Source organism: Ovis aries, chromosome 1 (genome assembly GCF_016772045.2).
Source record: "Ovis aries strain OAR_USU_Benz2616 breed Rambouillet chromosome 1, ARS-UI_Ramb_v3.0, whole genome shotgun sequence".
NCBI lineage: Eukaryota > Metazoa > Chordata > Mammalia > Artiodactyla > Bovidae > Ovis > Ovis aries.
The window spans coordinates 216557668-216575064 of record NC_056054.1 but is presented as its reverse complement, the minus strand read 5'-3'; the positions used below and the strand labels follow the sequence as shown (position 1 = coordinate 216575064).

General features: G+C 39.4%; 1 protein-coding gene across 14 annotated transcripts in view; it reads right to left on the bottom strand.

The window, feature by feature from the left end:
• Positions 1 to 17397, bottom strand: part of PLD1 (phospholipase D1) — a 284231-nt gene that overhangs the window by 78157 nt on the left and 188677 nt on the right. For all 14 annotated transcript variants that reach the window (XR_009595050.1, XR_009595051.1, XM_042234517.2 and 11 more), the window contains 2 exons: positions 11197 to 11310; positions 7597 to 7646 (listed from right to left, as the gene is read on the bottom strand). Coding sequence is in view for 12 of the 14 variants with exons in the window: in XM_042234517.2 (XP_042090451.1) it covers positions 7597 to 7646; positions 11197 to 11310 (164 nt within the window). In the remaining 2 variants the exon portion in view is untranslated. The remainder of the gene's footprint in view (positions 1 to 7596; positions 7647 to 11196; positions 11311 to 17397) is intronic.

Here is a 17397-nt window from a genome sequence, read left to right as displayed (position 1 = left end):
TAGCTCTAGGAAAAGGGCTTTTTAAGAAAAGGTGCTAGTATAATTGCATAGCTATTTGAAAGAGATAAAAATTATATACATTCCTCCCATTCCTCCCATAAAAACTCTAAATAAATCAGAGATGAAAATGTAAGCATATAAACCCATACAGGTGTTAAGAAGAAAATCGAGTGAATTCCTGGTAACCTGAGTGTAGGGGACGCTCATAACTATCTAGAGGCAATAAAAGAAAAGATCAATAATGTTGGCTAGACAAAACAAAACAAACTCATTTGCATGACACAAAACACAATAAGCAAAAACAAAAGGTAAAGGACTTCCCTGGTGATCCCGTGGTTAAGCATCTACCTTCCAATGCAGGGGACACGGGTTCAGTCCCTGTACCAGGAAGATTCCACCTGCTGCAGAACAAGGAAACCAGGGTGCCACGACCGCTGAGCCTACGCCCTAGAGCCCCAGAGCCGCCACTTCTGAGACTGCACGCTGCAACACGGAAGCCCTAGAGCCCATGCTCTGCAGCAAGAGAAGACCCCACTCGCTGCAACTAAAGAAAGGACGTGCAAGGCACTGAAGTCCTAGCACAGCCACAACAAATAAATACTTTTAAAAAGAACTGAAGGGAGAAAAAGATCAAAGTCTTCATAGAAAAATAGGTAAAAGACATGGACAAGTCAAACAGACTAAAAGATACATTTGAAAAGACAGTCATCTTCACTCATAATTAATAGAAATGCAAATTAAAACTATACTGAGAAACCATTTTTTTAACCTATGAGACTGACCAAAAAAAAAGAAAGAAAGATAATATATTCTGTTGTTGAGACTCGGTTGAAGTAAGCTCCCTCTTGCATTGATGCTGAGAGTGCAAACTGGTATAAACTTGGAGGGGAATTTGTCAATATCCAACAAAATTATCTACAGCCCAGCATTTCCACTCTAGAAACTTACCCTAAATATGCATTTCCAACCAATAAGAATGTATGTACACAAAGCTACTAATTATATTATTGTAATTGAAAAATACTGAAGATAACCTAAATGCTCACACAGAGAATAACTGGATTAACTATGGCCAATCTGTACACAGGGGACTGTGCAGAGGCAGAAAGGATTGAAACTCTCTATGAACTGATTCAGAGTGATTTCCAGGATGGGGCGTAAATTTAAAAAGAGCAAATACACAAAAGAATATGTGGTATGTTATTCTTATGAAAGAGATTTGGAGAAATAAGAAAATATACATGTTTCTGCTCATTTGTACAAAAAGAAACACAGCCCAAATAACTTAGAAATTGAAAAAATTTGTTACCAGTAGAGGGTGAGTAGATTAGGGTGAGAAAGACAGTGGGAAGAAGCCGAAAGGAGGTATAGTGGAGTGGCGCCTGTCTAAGCATGTCTGTCTTTTGTATAGTTCTTACTATGGGAAGTCTATTGCATACACTCAAAAAAGAAAAATAAAAATCAGGAAAGATATAGGAAAAAAGAACCCCAAATGAAATACAAACTAAAGCAAGTGAACCTAACTGCTTTTCAAATTAAAACCAAATTAAAAACACTAGCTCTTGATGATATATACTCTTAGGCTAAAGACAAAAAGAACTATAAACAAATACTGGATTCTAGTGAGATATATTTTTCATAGTAGTTGGGCTAGCAATTTCTGTGTATTCTAAGATTGAGGAAATATATATATATTATAGAAAATAGAAGTAAGTTTCTTATTGTGAGATAAAGAAGTTAAAAAAATAGAGAGATGGCAAGAAGGAATCCTGTGGCATGGGACTGAAATTGTATCAGTATGGAGATTAGATGATAGATAGATGGACAGATAGATAATGTGCAGGCAAAGAGCCTACAGCAGTAATATCCCAGCAGCAATGATCATACCTCCCACCCAGAATTTGGTTTCTGGGTAGTCAGTTGTGTCCTACTCTTTGCAGCCTCATGGACTGTAGCCTGCAAGGCTCCTCTGTCCATGGAAATTTCCATGCAACAATACTCCAGCAGATTGTCATTTCCTTCTCCAGGAGATCTTTCTGACCCAGGGACTGAACCCTTGTCTGTTGCATCTCCTGCTTTGGCAGGTGGGTTCTTTACCAGCTGAGCAACCGGGGAGCAAAATATAAGTTCCTTGAGGAAATGGTTGATTGCCTGGCTAGTTATGGGAATGTATAAGATGGGTCTGAAACCCTTGTGCCAATGAAAAAAGGCTGATGGGCATGCATCAAAAGCCTCACAGGCCACACTCCATACCTACTCCCCATTCACCCTTGCTATGAAATAATTCCTATGGAGTGGCAGAAATCTTTATTTCTTTATGAAAAATGCCTTTGAAAAGAAAGCTCAGGGTGAATACCAGTCACAGGGACCAAAATGAAGATAAGGGTTCCAAGTTAGAAAGTAGATATGTTGTGTCCTGTCAAAAGAGGTGAACAGATCGACTACCCACTCTTGTGAGAAGAAAACTGAGAAATTACTTCGGCCAGTACAGTCATCCCTCAGTATCCACAGGGTACTGGTTCCAGGATCCCCAAGGATGAAAAAATCTGCCCTACTCTAGTCCTTTATGTTAATATAAAGTCGTACACCATTTCCATGTGATGTACACACATCCTCTTGTACACCTTAAATCATCTCTAGACTATTTACAATACTTCATACAATGTAGGTGTTAACGTGAATAGTTGCCTGCTTGTGGCAAATTCAAGTTTTGCCTTTTGGAACTTTCTAGTTTTTTTTTCCCTCAAATATTTTCAGTCTGCGGTTGGTTGAATGTGGGCCGGGGAACCTGCAAAGTACAGTTGAGTGTATGTTATTTTGTGAAGGAAACTGACTCAACAGAGTAACAATGTTGGTGATGTTAACTTGTGGTGTGAGAATATGCTGAAACAGTGTCTTCTGAATAAAACGTGAGAAAGCCAGGAGCATGACAGGTATTAATAAAGAGCAATAGGCAGAAAATAATCATGGGGGCTTCCAAAGTACATGTCATGGAGGTATTTGAGAATCTGGAGTTTTATATAGGCCCCCAAGACATATCTATTGTGAATGCTGGTGCAGATATAGCTTGAAAGATGAGAAATCTGATACAATAGACTCTAAGTTTATCAGGACATTTTGTGAAAGGACTTGGAGTTGTTACAGGCGTTTGCTGCTTAAACAAGCACTTCTTATATGTACATTTCTAATCCTGATTGAATACCTCTAGACCTTGTGTTAAATTATACTAAATTGGCTGCTAAAATGCCATAATTCACAACAATTACAAAAAATGATAAAGAAATGCTTTAAGTTAAACACTAAATCCCTGAAGATTAGCATATCACAAAATTATACACTAATCACAGCTGGTTTTCTTTTCAGGAATTCTAACATATTCGTAGCAGCAGTTTTGTTATTTCTAAAGAACTGAAACAGGAGAAAATGACAGTTCTCTATCCAATTAGAGATTAGTTAGTTCATGTATTTAAAACCCACTATACTTTTACAAAAACAAAGCCAACAATACAACACTGCACCTCAAAAAGGGGCATTATGTAATTAATCTATTCTTCCATGTTTAGAGTATGAGCGTTTCCCCCACAGAGATGCCTGATTTTGACTTGTTCCCAGGGTACTTGGAACTCGTTTTGTAAGAGGGCTTAACATTGAAATTATTTCTTATGCTAAAATCCAATTTTTCCCCTGAATAGGCAAAGGAAGAAAAAAAGTCCAGAGTCAAAGGAAATGCTTTATAATAAGCTCAGGATATTTTTGTGATTGAGAAACTAAATAATAGTCTTGTTCTGACTTTTTATTCTCCTATAACCTCACCTTTGCATTTTTCCTAGCCACTGTCATTACTGAATGACTGTCCTGATTTTATTTCTTTTTTAAAGATGCATCCATTTTATCTACTTTTAATTTCATGCTTTTTTTTGCCACACCATATGGTATGTGGGATCTTCATTCCCTGCTCGGGGATCAACCCTCACCCCTGCAGTGGAAGCACAGAGTCTTAACCACTGGAGAAGTCCCCTGATTTTGTTCTTATCAATAGATCTTTTAGAACCTTACTCATTCACTATCAACTTCATTTTAAGCCACTACCCTAGAGATAGGGTAATGCTCTGATAAATCTGTGTGCATGAGCGCTCAGTTGCTTGTCGTGTATGACTTTGTGACGCTATGAACTGTAGCCCACCAGGCTCCTCTCTCTGTCCACTGGGTTTTCACAGCAAGAATGCTGCAGGGGGTTACCATGCCCTCCTCCAAGGTGCCTCTCTGACCCAGGGATCAAATCCGCATCTCCTCCGTCTTCTGCACTGCAGGTGGATTCTTTACCACTGAGCCACCAGGGAAGCCCCTGGTAAATTTATGTCCTGGATAAAATTAGATTCAACTTTTGAAAGTATTTAGTATTGGTGATGTACATGTCTTATGTCCAAAGTTCTTTCTCAAGATTTTTAGATTGAGGAGACCATTTGTGAAAAATCACTGAATACTAAACAGAAATAGATAAGTTTAAAATTATATAGTCTTAAAGGCTTAATTCATTATTCTTATGGCTTCCAAATCATTTGAAAAATCCACTGGCCATAAAATTTGCCTCTTTAAAGTATGCAATTCAGTGTCTTTTTAAAAAAAGGTATATTCACAAAGTTGTACCATCATCACCACTATCCAATTTTAAGGTATTTTAATTACTCTGAAAATAAAAGCCATACCCATTATATTTGCCTATATTTGGCCACAAGAGTCAGGATTTTCTGGCATTTCTGGCACTGGGAATCTGCTCCAACAAAGGAGTAGTAGTTTTCTTTTGGTTGTTTTATTTTCCTTCCTTTGTTTTTGTGTGAGCATGTTTTCAATTCTCTTGGGTATATTCAATGGAGCAGAATTGCTAAGTTATATGGTAACTCTTGCAGAAGGAAATGGCAATCCATTCCAGTATTCTTGCCTGGAAAATTCCAGGAGCCTGGCAAGCCTACAGTCTATGGGGTTGCAAAGAGTGGGCCACAACTGAGTAACTGAGTGTATGTTAGCTCTATGTTTAACTTTTGGGGAACTACCAAACTGCTTTCCAAAGAGTCCACATCATTTTGAATTCCCAGCAGCAATGTATGAGGATTCTAAAATCTTCATATTCTCATCATTATCTTTTTTATGTCTTAAATCATAGCCATCTTAGGGGATATGAAGTTGTATCTTACAATTTTTACTTGAATTTCTCTAATGACTAATGATGTTGAGTATCTTTTCATATGTTTATTGGCCATTTGTATATCTTCTTTAGAGAAATGTCTATTTAGATTCTTGGCCCATTTTTAATTGGATTATCTCTTTATTGTTGACTTGTAAATGTTCTTTGTGTATTTAGGATATGAATCCCTTATCAGATATATGATTTGTAAACATCTTTTTCAGTCTTTTTTTTCCCAGTTCCTTGATAGTGTCCATTGGAATATAAAAGCTTTTATGTCTGATAAATCCAACTTAATCTATTTTTATACTTTTGTTGTAAAGCCAAGAAACCTATGTTAATACAATGTCAGAATGATTTTTGTCTATGTTTTTTTCTAAGAATTTTTACATTTTAGGTCCTGATTCATTTTGACTTATTTTTTTTGTATGTGGTATAAGGCCCAACTTCATCCCTTTGTATGTGAATATCCAGTTGTTCAAACACCATTTCAGGACATGCAATTGTCCTGAAACCCTTGTTGAAATTCAAGTGTTCACAGTCATAGGAGTTTATTTCCATATTCTCAGTTCTACTCCTATGACCTACATGTCTATCCTTATATCAGTATCACACTGGTTTATTACTGTAGGTTTATAGTAAGTTCTAAAATTGAGAGTGTGAATCCTCCCATTTGTTCTTTTTCAAGAAAAGCTGATTCATTGGATAAGACTCTGATGCTGGGAAGGATTGGGGGCAGGAGAAGGGGGTGACAGAGGATGACATGGTTGGATGGCATTACTGACTCTATGGACATGAGTTTGAGCAAGCTCCAGGAGATGGTGAAAGAGAGGGAAGCCTGGTGTGCTACAATCCGTGGGGTCACAAACAGTCAGCACGACTCTGACTGAACAACAACAGGGGCTATTCTAAATGCCACATTCATTTTTCTGCATTCTTTTTTTTTTCTTGCTCCTCAGACTGGGTAATCTCAATTGATTTATCTTTAAGTTTGTTGATTTATCTGCGTACTCCAGTATGCTACTGGAATCTCTAATGTACATTTTATTTCAACTTATATTTGATTATTATTAAAAATTTTTAGTTTTTATGGTCTCTATTTGGAGAGTGACTGTTTTTATACCTCTCTTTAGTTCCTTAGATTTATTTCCTTCAGTTTTTTTAAACATAGTTAAACTAGCTATTTTAAAGTCTTTCGAACTGTCTGTCAGGTCAAATTATGACTATTCTCTGAGGATTGTGGGAAGTAGGAAGTTTCAACCTATTAGGCTCCTCCCAGTAGCTGGCAGGCTATGGGTTTCCTTTCTCAGTGATGGTGAGTTGGTTCTCAAGGCTTCTATGGAACTGAGGAGAAGGGGATGGACACATGGCAAATTAAAAAGCTGTCTGCTTTTACCAAGATTCTGCTGTCCTTCTTGAATAAACAAATTGTTACATGCCCTTGGTTAATTTCCCAAGTTCTGCAGAAGTTGATTTTTGACAATTTTTGCAAGCATTTTTGTTGCTTTTATTTAGGAGTGGATTTGGGGGTGTCCCTACTATGCCATGGGGCTTCCCTCGTGGCTCAGATGTAAAGAATCTGCCTGCAATACAGGAGACCTGGGTTCAATCCCTGGGTCAGGAAGACTCCCTCGAGAAGGAAATAGGTACCCATTCCAGAATTCTTGTCTGGAGAATCCCATGAACAGAGGAGCCTGGTGGGCTACAGTCCATAGGGTTGCAAAGAAGCGACTTAGCAATCACGCACACAGGAGGCCATGTACATACTTGTTGACCAACTCATCCTTAAAGCCAAGATGACCCCTTTCTGTTTACTTTCCAGGACTGTGGTGAGGGATCACAGGAGAAGATACATACGAAGTCATTTTTTTAAATTTATATTTAATTTTTAATTGTAGTATAATTACAATATTGTCTTGGTTTTTGCTATGCATCAGTGTGAATCAGCCATAGGTATACACGTGGGGTCTTTTGAGGTGCCTTACAAATCCCACTTCTTATAAAAACAATTACTATAAGTAAATAAAAATAAATTATAAAAACTGTAAAAATAGGGACTTCCTCAGCCATCCAGTGGTTAAAACTCAGCTTTCCACCACAGACGGTTTGCATTCTACCCCTGGTTAGGGAGCTAAGAACCCAAAGGCTGCAAGGTATGGCCAAAAAAAATAAAAAGTGTAAAAAGTTTTAAAAAATTTATAAAAATACTCTCATTTCTATCACCTATGCATCTCATGCTGTGATGGCTTTATTTGAACAACTGTTTAGACAGTTTAGTGAAAATAAGTAATTTATTTCTGCTAAGCATTTTGTGGGCTATCTTTTGTGAAGAGTTCTATAACCACACTGTAAAAACACTAATCCCAATGTGTCCCAAGAAACAACCATGCAGGAAAAGAAAAGCAGTTACTCACTCTCTGCTTTTAATTGTCCAAGGATGGAATTTTCTCCTCTGCACATGGTTCTGAAAACATATAAAGGAAAGAAACAATTAAACAGATTTCAAAGGAATCAATCCCAATTGCAGTAATCCTGCTTATTTAACTTATATGCAGAGTACATCATGAGAAACACTGGGCTGGAAGAAGCACAAGCTGGAATCAAGATTGCCGGGAGAAATATCAATAACCTCAGACATGCAGATGACACCACCGTTATGGCAGAAAGTGAAGAGGAACTAAAAAGCCTCTTGATGAAAGTGAAAGAGGAGAGTGAAAAAGTTGGCTTAAAGCTCAACATTCAGAAAATGAAGATCATGGCATCTGGTCCCATTACTTCATGGCAAATAGATGGGGAAACAATGGAAACAGTGTCAGACTTTATTTTGGGGGGCTCCAAAATCACTGCAGATGGTGATTGGAGCCAGGAAATTAAAAGATGCTTACTCCTTGGAAGGAAAGTTATGACCAACCTAGACAGTATATTGAAAAGCAGAGATATTACTTTACCAACAAAGGTCCGTCTAGTCGAGGCTATGGTTTTTCCAGTAGTCATGTATGGATGTGAGAGTTGGACTGTGAAGAAAGCTGAGTGCCAAAGAATTGACGCTTTTAAACTGTGGTGTTGGAGAAGACTCTTGATAGTCCCTTGGACTGCAAAGAGATCCAACCAGTCCATTCTGAAGGAGATCAGTCCTGGGTGTTCATTGGAAGCACTGATGTTAAAGCTAAAACTCCAATACTCTGGCTATCTCATGTGAAGAGTTGACTCATTGGAAAAGACTCTGATGCTGGGAGCGATTGGGGGCAGGAGGAGAAGGGGACGACAGAGGATGAGGTGGCTGGATGGCATCACCGATTCGATGGACATGAGTCTGAGTAAACTCCGGGAGTTGGTGATGGACAGGGAGGCCTGGTGTGCTTCGATTCATGGGGTCACAAAGAATCGGACATGACTGAGTGACTGAACTGAACTGAACTGAATCCAAGTAAAAACAGAGGAAGTGCTTTTATGAGAAGATGCTACATAGCCTTTTTAAAAGAAAAAAATATGAGTGTCACTTCTGTTACTGATGGGACAAGTTGTTTTGAGGTGGATAAATGGAAAAGTTACAAAATTGATATTAGATTTCAGAAAGTGAAAGTGTTAGTCACACAGTGGTGTTTGACTCTTTGTGACACCATGGACTATAGCCCACCAGGCTCTTCTGGAATTTTCCAGGCAAGAATACTGGAGTTGGTAGATAGTCTCTTCTCCAGGGGGTCTTCCCAACCCAGGAATCGAACCTGAGTCTCTTGCATTGGCAGGCAGATTCTTTACATCTGAGCCAGCAGGGAAGCCCAGAAAGAGATGTTATTTTAAAAAGATGGATTATGAATGAGTTTTCCCTCTTAGAAAAGGTGGCGTTAGTTCCTTTGGAATTAAAGAAACTACTGTACCTGAGCTCTCTCCGTAAAGAAAACCCTTTAAAAGTGAAAAGTATAGTCTCGAATAGCTGACTCTACTAATGGTTTTGTTTCTCAAGACTCTGATAATAGACGATGAATTAGACTGACAAAGCAAAAAATTCTATGCTCCATCTGCTTGCTCTATGAAAGTAATTAAAACTACACTTATGCCTAGGAAATGCTGATATTATTAAAGATGATGCCAGCAAATAGAGATGTTTTTGCATAATAAAAGGTTATAGTTTCGGTTGCTGAACAAAAGCCAAACATGTTATTTCATTCAGCTGGTTCAAACCCAAGAAAACAGTCATAGAAAGTAATTACAATTCCAAAAATAATATTAGCATGGCAAATGAAGTGGATAAAACCAAATCAAACATTATGTCAGTGCCTTAAATACTTCAAAAGCTTTGTTTGTCATGTTATAAATCAGATAATATGAGAAGTGGGCAAATCTTCAACTGTATGGACCAAAGCACAGGGAATGCTTTCTCATACTGTCACCGGGCAAAATTACCCCAGAAGAAACAAAACATCTTTACTTGAAACCCTGGCAGACAGAAAGATACATGCTTAAAAAGTCAGAAAGAAACAAGAGGGTTAAAAAAAAGGTTTCCACCACAGTGGTACACTCAAACCACTGGAAGGCCTTAGATCCTGAAAGGGGTGCCTCTAGGGAGGAGGACACAAGCCAGAGCACATCGAAGCCCCCACCTCCAATCTGACCAAGGCCCTGAATCCTTATCTGCTTCACACACTGAGGGTTTGGGACAAGACCTTATCTGTCCCTTCCCCACAAAAGAATTTGATTAGAAAGGTGGGAAACTACAAATGGTTCTAAAAAACGGGATATTAAAAGAAAATATCCAAGTGCTAGTCCCTGCTTGGACATATGACCCTGAGTAGGCACTTTTGTGTCTCACGCCACAGGGTTTGTAACTGGGAGCTGGATTTACGCCAGGGCTGCTGCATTTACTCATTACTAGGTCACTCTTCTCAGCTAAGTGACCCAGAAAGAAGGCCAGGCAGGAAGGCGGTGGGGGGTTGGTTTCCATCACTTTCTGCACCACCTCTCTGTACTGCCTACCGGCTAGGACCTCTCAGTCCTTTCTTCATCATCTCCTGGCCAAAGCTGAAGCCTCGTGGGCCTTTTTGAGTGAATATGGACACTCTGCTTTTCAGAATATTGAGAACAGGACTTAGCATTCTCCCTAAAATTCTAACAATGAGATAGCAGGGAAAACAGAATTAAAATTCCAGGAGACAGGAAAGAACCTTCATGCTTCATTTACAGGCAGAGACTATTATTACCAACCTTGTTGAAGGATTGCAGCCTAAAATACTCATAAACCATCATGTGCAAATCATGTCACTGTAAGCATTTAATTTTTCTCTTTTATCTACTTACTGCAAGGAATATGGAAAGCTCAATAACTATTTATGGCTTGAAGATAACAATTATATATAAAGAATGTTATATGTATATAAAGTCCTTATCTCCATTTATAATATATATTAATATGTACTAAATCCCTGGTAGCTCAATGGTAAAGAATCCACCTGCCAGTGCAGGACATACAGGTTTGATCCCTGGGTCGGGAAGATCACTACGAGCAGGAAATGTATTTCCTCCAGTATTCTTGCCTGGGAAATCCCATGGACAGAGGAGCCTGGAGGGCTATCGTTCATGGGGTTACAAAAGAGTCAAACACAACTTAGCGACTAAAACAACAAATAACTAAAATATTAGTATTTGTATATTTGTATATATATTGTGTATATATATCTCATAAATGGAGATAAGCACTCTCTACTTTCTCTGTCTCTCTCTCTCTATATATATATGTATATATACACATATGTGATAGGCAATTAGTATAAGAGAGAGACTAATATTTTAGTTCTTTTATACTTACCAAGTGTCCTAGGCCTACCATGTAAGATTTTAGGCTTATTTGAGTTTTATCAACTAGTGAACAGACCAAGATTCAAATGCAAAACAAAGAAATGTGTCCATCTGTTCAACGCTCCACTGAGTAGATGTAGAAAAACATTTCCATGCCTCTGGCCAGTTTACATGCATGACTGACTGAAAGCTGAAAACAGAGGATTTCAGAACTTTGGCACCTGTAGTTGAAGTGCATTATTGCCTGTAGAGCATTTCCTCCACCGGTTGAAATGTCTCCTTCAAAACCTGGCAGAAGTGGTATCACAACATACACCCGGTATCTCTGGCTTTCCCTGCAAAAGTCAGACGTAGAGAGTTTCATCACAGAAAAACAAACAAAAAAAAAAAGACACAGTAACAGTTAAAAATGACAGCCAAGCAGTGCACATGGTTTTGGAGACTGAGTGAATGGCTTCCCACAACACCCTCTATCACGCTCCAGGCTTTGGCAGAGAAGGGCATGTTGCTAGACTGGAAGCCAGAAGCAGCGATCAGGCTAACCATTCGTAACAACCTGAAAAATAAGCTGCCCTTGGCAGTCAAGTGGGAACTCTATCCACTATCTCTCTACAGCACAATCCTTCCTAGGACAAAATTCCTTGTAAGAAGGCCTTGCATGGATCCCATGGAAGCTGAAGAGGTTACAATAAAGTTTTGAAAAGATATCATCCTAACCATTTCCTGCGGACAGTAGCCATTCAGTTAGCAATCACTGAGTAAATGAGTTCCCACAGCCTAAATCTCAGGGGAAAAGCAAGATATTGGACCCAGGATATTTTCTAGTGCAGAAATCATCGTTCAGAAGCTCTGATTCATCCCTGAAAACTCTGCTTCAAATGCAAAATATTACCCTGGGCCCATCAAGAATTTTAAGTAACTGATGTTGAGTTTTAAATCTCCTGCATATACAAAATATTTCTTGGTTCACTCTCCCAACTGATTAACAACAGCCTTTGAAAGAAAAGCCTTTGAGCTGCTTTTGCTAACTCAAGGATGTAACAAATGTTTAGAAGAAGAAAGCGTGGGTCCTTACTTTGATCTGTGTTCAGAAAGTCGGAAATTTGGAGAACTATGTTCAAATAGATACTGCCTCTTTGGAGGCGAGACTGTTACTGTCCTTATCTCTGGAAGACACACAGGAAGAAGGGCAAGTCTGGAGGTGGCCATGGAATCCACTACGGTCAGAATCTCACCCATTTATCTGAGAAGTCTACATTCACACAAAGACGCTGCTGCAGGTTAATTTTCAAATCGGAATCTACCTAAACTTTTCATAATACATAATCCTTCAAGTGCATTTTCTTTTAAACTACTACATTAAAAAAAAAAAAACCTGCTACATATTTCTTTTGGGTGAATATTATTACTACTCTCAGAGGGGTCAGACTTCATTACTGAGGTCTGTGATGTCAGCTTACCATATGAAGACTTAGGGAAAGCGTGGCTCGAGGCAGAAGCCACAGCCAACAGGACAGAGTCTGGACGCCTTTGAGCTTAACTGCAGAGCCTAGAAATGAGGAAATCTGAGCTAGGGTACTGTAATGGCATGAATTAATCACTAGATGGCAAACACAGTTTGAGTTGGCAATTTTTTTTTTTAAATATAAAGTGTTAAAAGGTCTCTGTCAGATAAGGGTAAGAAGCTCACATTCCTAGATATTAAGCTAGAAAATGGGAAGAACAGAAAGAATACCGAAGCTACTGTCCCACCAAGTGAAGTTGCTTAGTCCTGTCTGACTCTGCGACCCCATGGGCTGTAGCCTACCACGCTCCTCCATCCATGGGATTTTCCAGGCAAGAGTACTGGAGTGGGTGCCATTTCCTTCTCCAGAGGATCTTCCCAACCCAGGGATAGAATCCAGGTCTCCTGCATTGTAGGCAGACACTTTACTATCTGAGCCACAGTATTTAAAAGTCCAAATGAATTTTACACTTGAAAATTGACACTATCTCGCCTCAACAAGCTGGTCTGAGGGCAATGGTGTTTATCATTAATCACAGCCAGTTACATACGTCTTTGGAGGAGGAAACGGCAACCCACTCTAGTATTCTTGCCTGGGAAATTTCATGGACAGAGAAACCTGGTGGGTTATGGGAACTGAGCACGCAGGCACATGGTCTCCACTGTCTTTACAGAATCACCTTTAGTCTGATCCTCCGAGACCCACACTCCAGGGACGGGACACCACTGCCCTCTGTTCAGAGTTTCACCCGCGCTAAAGCAGGTCAGCGAACCTAACTGCCCCCGAGCCTGGATGTCCTTCTCCTCGCAGGACCCCTCTTCCTCTTGCAGGACCGATGACCGGCTCTTCGCGCCAGGCCATCCTGGATATGCCAGTCAGAACTGACTTGCTTCTGCCTCCACATTCCTGCTGCACGTGGCTGGCATGCCTACTCAGCACCTTCTTTGCTTTACACAACAGTGACAGGTACGTCTGCTGGCTAGGATATGTGATAAGCCCTTTTGAAACAGAGGACGTATGTCCACTTAGCTTTCTATTTTGGGCAGTGCCCAACAGAGAACTTTGCACAAAGCATGCACCTGGTACTATTTGCTTTGAGAGGATGGGGTCTGGTTGGAAGAAAGCTTGCTTCTGGAATACCTCTGATAGACAAGAGGTTCAACAGGATATTTTTCTTTAAATTAGATTACGTCTTAGTTGAATTTTTTTATTGTGGTAAAACATAAGTATTAGTCAGTCAGTCGTGTCTGACTCTTTGGGACCCCATGGACTCTAGCCCACCAGACTCCTCTGTCCATGGAATTTTCCAGGCAAGAATACTGGAGTGGGTTGTCATTTCCTTCTCCACAGGATCTTCCCAACCCAGGGATCGAACCCATGTCTCCTGCACTGCAGGCAGATTCTTCACTGTCTGAGCCACTAGGGAAGCCAGTGGTAAAATATATGTAACATAAATTTACCATGTTAACCAATTTGAAGTGTACCATTCAGCATTATCAGTTACTTTCACATCTTGTGCAACCATCATGATCTCTACTTGCGAAAGTTTTTCATGAGCCCAGATAGAAACTCTGATAATTTTGCAATAACTTCCCATTTCCCCTCCCTGCAACCTCTGGCAACGTCTAATCTACTTTCTGTCTCTAGAATTGTGCCTGGTCTAGATATTTCAGCTAAGTGGAATCAAACAGTATTTGACCTTTTGTGGCTGATTTTATTTCACTTAGCATAATATCTTTCAAGATTCATCCATGATGTAGCATGAGTCAGAATTTCCTTCCTTCTTATGGCTGAATAATATTCTGTTACATGTGGAGACCACATTTGGTTGATCTTGTCACCTGTAGGTGGGCACTTGTGCTATTTCCAGCTTTTGGCTATCCTGAATAATGCTGCAGTGGATTTCTTATTGTTGGTGTTCAGTCGCTAAGTTGTGTCGGACTCTTTGCAACTTTGTGAACTGCAGCATGTCAGGCTTTCCTGTCCTTCACTATCTCCCAGAGTTTGCTCAAACTCCTGTCCATTGTGTCGATGTTGCCATACAACCACCTCATCCTCTGTCACCCGCTTCTCCTGCCCTCAGTCTTTCCCAGCATCTGGATCTTTATCAATGAGTCAGCTTTTCACATCAAGTGGCCAAAGTACTGAAGCTTCAGCTTAAGCATCAGTCCTTCCAGGGAACATTCAGGATTGTTTTTCCTTAGGAGATTAACTAGTTTGATCTCCTTGCTGTCCAAGGGACTCTTGAGAGTCTTCTCCAGCATTGCAATTTGAAAGCATCAATTCTTCAGTGCTCAGCAGGGAATGTGGGCTTATAATATTTGAGTCCCTGTTTTCATTTATTTCATATACCCAGGAATGGTGTTACTGAGTCACATAGTTATTCTCTGTTTAGCTTTTTGAGGAATCACCAAATAAATTACATTTTTGAATGGATAACATATGCTCACAGAACAAGTCTTCAGAAGTGGAAGATTACACAGTGAAAAAACTTCTTTTTCACTCCTTTGTCTTTAGCCTTCATTTCCCTTCCCTAAGGGCAATTCGTATTACTTTTTACATTCTTTCAGAAATAGTCTATGAACTTATAAACATATATATGTATTCTTTCCTTCTACACAAATGTTAGAATACTATAAACATGTTTCTGAATTTTTAAAAAACGAATTTATCAATGTATCCTGGAAATTCTTTGATATTTGTACTTAGAGGGATGCCCATTTTAAAAAACAAAATGACAGTATTCCAAATCCATGCCATAATAGTTAAACCAGTTCTCTTTTGGTGGGCACTGAATCATTTCAAATTTTTTGCTCTGCCAAAATTCCAAAATACCTATTTTGCTATGTGTGCTGACGCACATAAGCTGTCTTTCACATTGATTAGAGAATCTCAGAAGTAGTATTTTTGGTCTTGAATACCAAGTATTTGTTATTCTGTTTGTAAAAGATGGTTCCCTTGTATCCTTGTGTTTTTTTAACAGCAAAGATGACTTCCAAATGTAGACATTTGGAAATGTCCTATAAAAATCTCCTATCTTTAGACAAAACATTCTTGAAGCGTCAGTTTGTAGAAATCGGACTACTCACATTTGCTTGTTCTTGGGACTCTGTTAGTTCTATATCAATGTCTTTGCTCTTTTTCTTTTTTCAATGTAGCAGTTTTAAAATCTCCTTAATGCTGAAATTTTTAAATTGTGTTCAGGAAATTAGCAGAAATGACTTAGATTTTCACTGCCATAAAAAACAAAGGGCTCTGGAATTTTAAACTATAAAACTGTTTCTAAGTTTAAGTCAATGAAGAGAAAATTTTATGTGCAAGCATGTCCAGGCTCCCTTCTTGATCCAGTCCTTAGAAAACAATGGTTCCTGACTGCTAAGAATTCTGACCTCTTCTGAAACATCCTCACAACGTTGAGGTGGTGAAATGACAGCCGTTGGTGTAGGGCAAGAACCTGAGCCCCTACTGTGCAGAATTATTTATGATTTTAAAAGCAAAAGAAGAGCTAGTGGGGACCAGGTCATCATGCAGGTAATCGCTTTATCCACTTAAGTTCAGAACAATTTGATAAAATTGCATTCTCAGGCTTTTTGTTAAAATAAATTTTTCTTTCAAAACTCACTCTCACAGCAGTGTTACGTATGATAGCTAGAAATTGGAAATAAATGTCCAATAATGGGGAGATGATTAACTAAATTATGTTATAGCCACTCATGGATATAACTTCTTACAGCCACAAAACGACCCCTGTGATCGCTTCCTAGCAAAGTACTTCTGGTAGGCTACAGTGATGGCCCTAATGCAAAGCTGCAATCACAAGACAATCACAGATGTGGCAGACTGATTCTATTAACCATTATGATTTTCTCCTTAGATGTGTTTACTTCCCCCCTCAGCAGCTGGAGATTTGAAGGAGGCCTTGCTCTAGGATGACGCTCTCACAAAGGAGTAAGGGCACAAAGATATCAGCTTCTTAGATTTAAGGAACTGGGTAGAGATCCTTTGAGCTGAGGTAGGAGTTTAAAGAAATAAGAGTGTGAAAGAAAATGCGGTACATATATACAAGAGAATATTACTCAGCCACTAAAAGGAATGAAATTGGGTCCTTTGTAGAGACATGGATGGTGGATGGACCTAGAGACTGTTATATAGAGTGAAGTAAGTCAGAAAGAGAAAAACAAATACTGTATATTAATGCATATATGTGGAACCTGAAAAAAATGGTGTAATCATGTTTACAAAGCAGAAAACAGAGGCACAGACCTAGAGAACAAATGTATGGACACCAAGGGATAAAGGACAGCAACAGGATGAACTGAGAGACTGACACTGACATATATACAGTATTGATACTATGCAGGCAGGCTAAGTCACTTCAGCCGTGTCTGACTCTCTGTGACCCCAGGGACTGTAGCCCTCCAGGCTCCTCTGTCCATGGGATTCTCCAGGCCAGAATATTGGAGTGGGTTGCCACGCCCTCCTCCAGGGGGTCTCCCTGATCCAGGGATCGAACCCACATCTCTTATATCTCCTGCATTGACAGGCGGGTTCTTTACCATTAGTGCTGGTACGATGTAGAAAATAGATAATTAGAACTTAATGTATAGCACGGGGAACTCTACTCAATGCTATGTGGTGACCTAAAAGGGAAGGAAATCCATAAAAGGGGGGATATATGTATATGTATAGCTGATTCACGGTGTTGTATAGTAGAAACTAACACAGCATTGTAAAGCAACTATACTCCAAAAAAAAGTAAAATAGAGAAATGAGTGAGACTCAGGGCAGGGACCCTGTCCTTTCTCCTCAAGTAGAATTCCAGGGAGAACATGACAGGCCCTATTCGCTCTCAAACAGGATGTGGAGCCACGAGGATCTGAGCCTTGCTTCCAGGGAATGCTCAGAAATGATTATCAG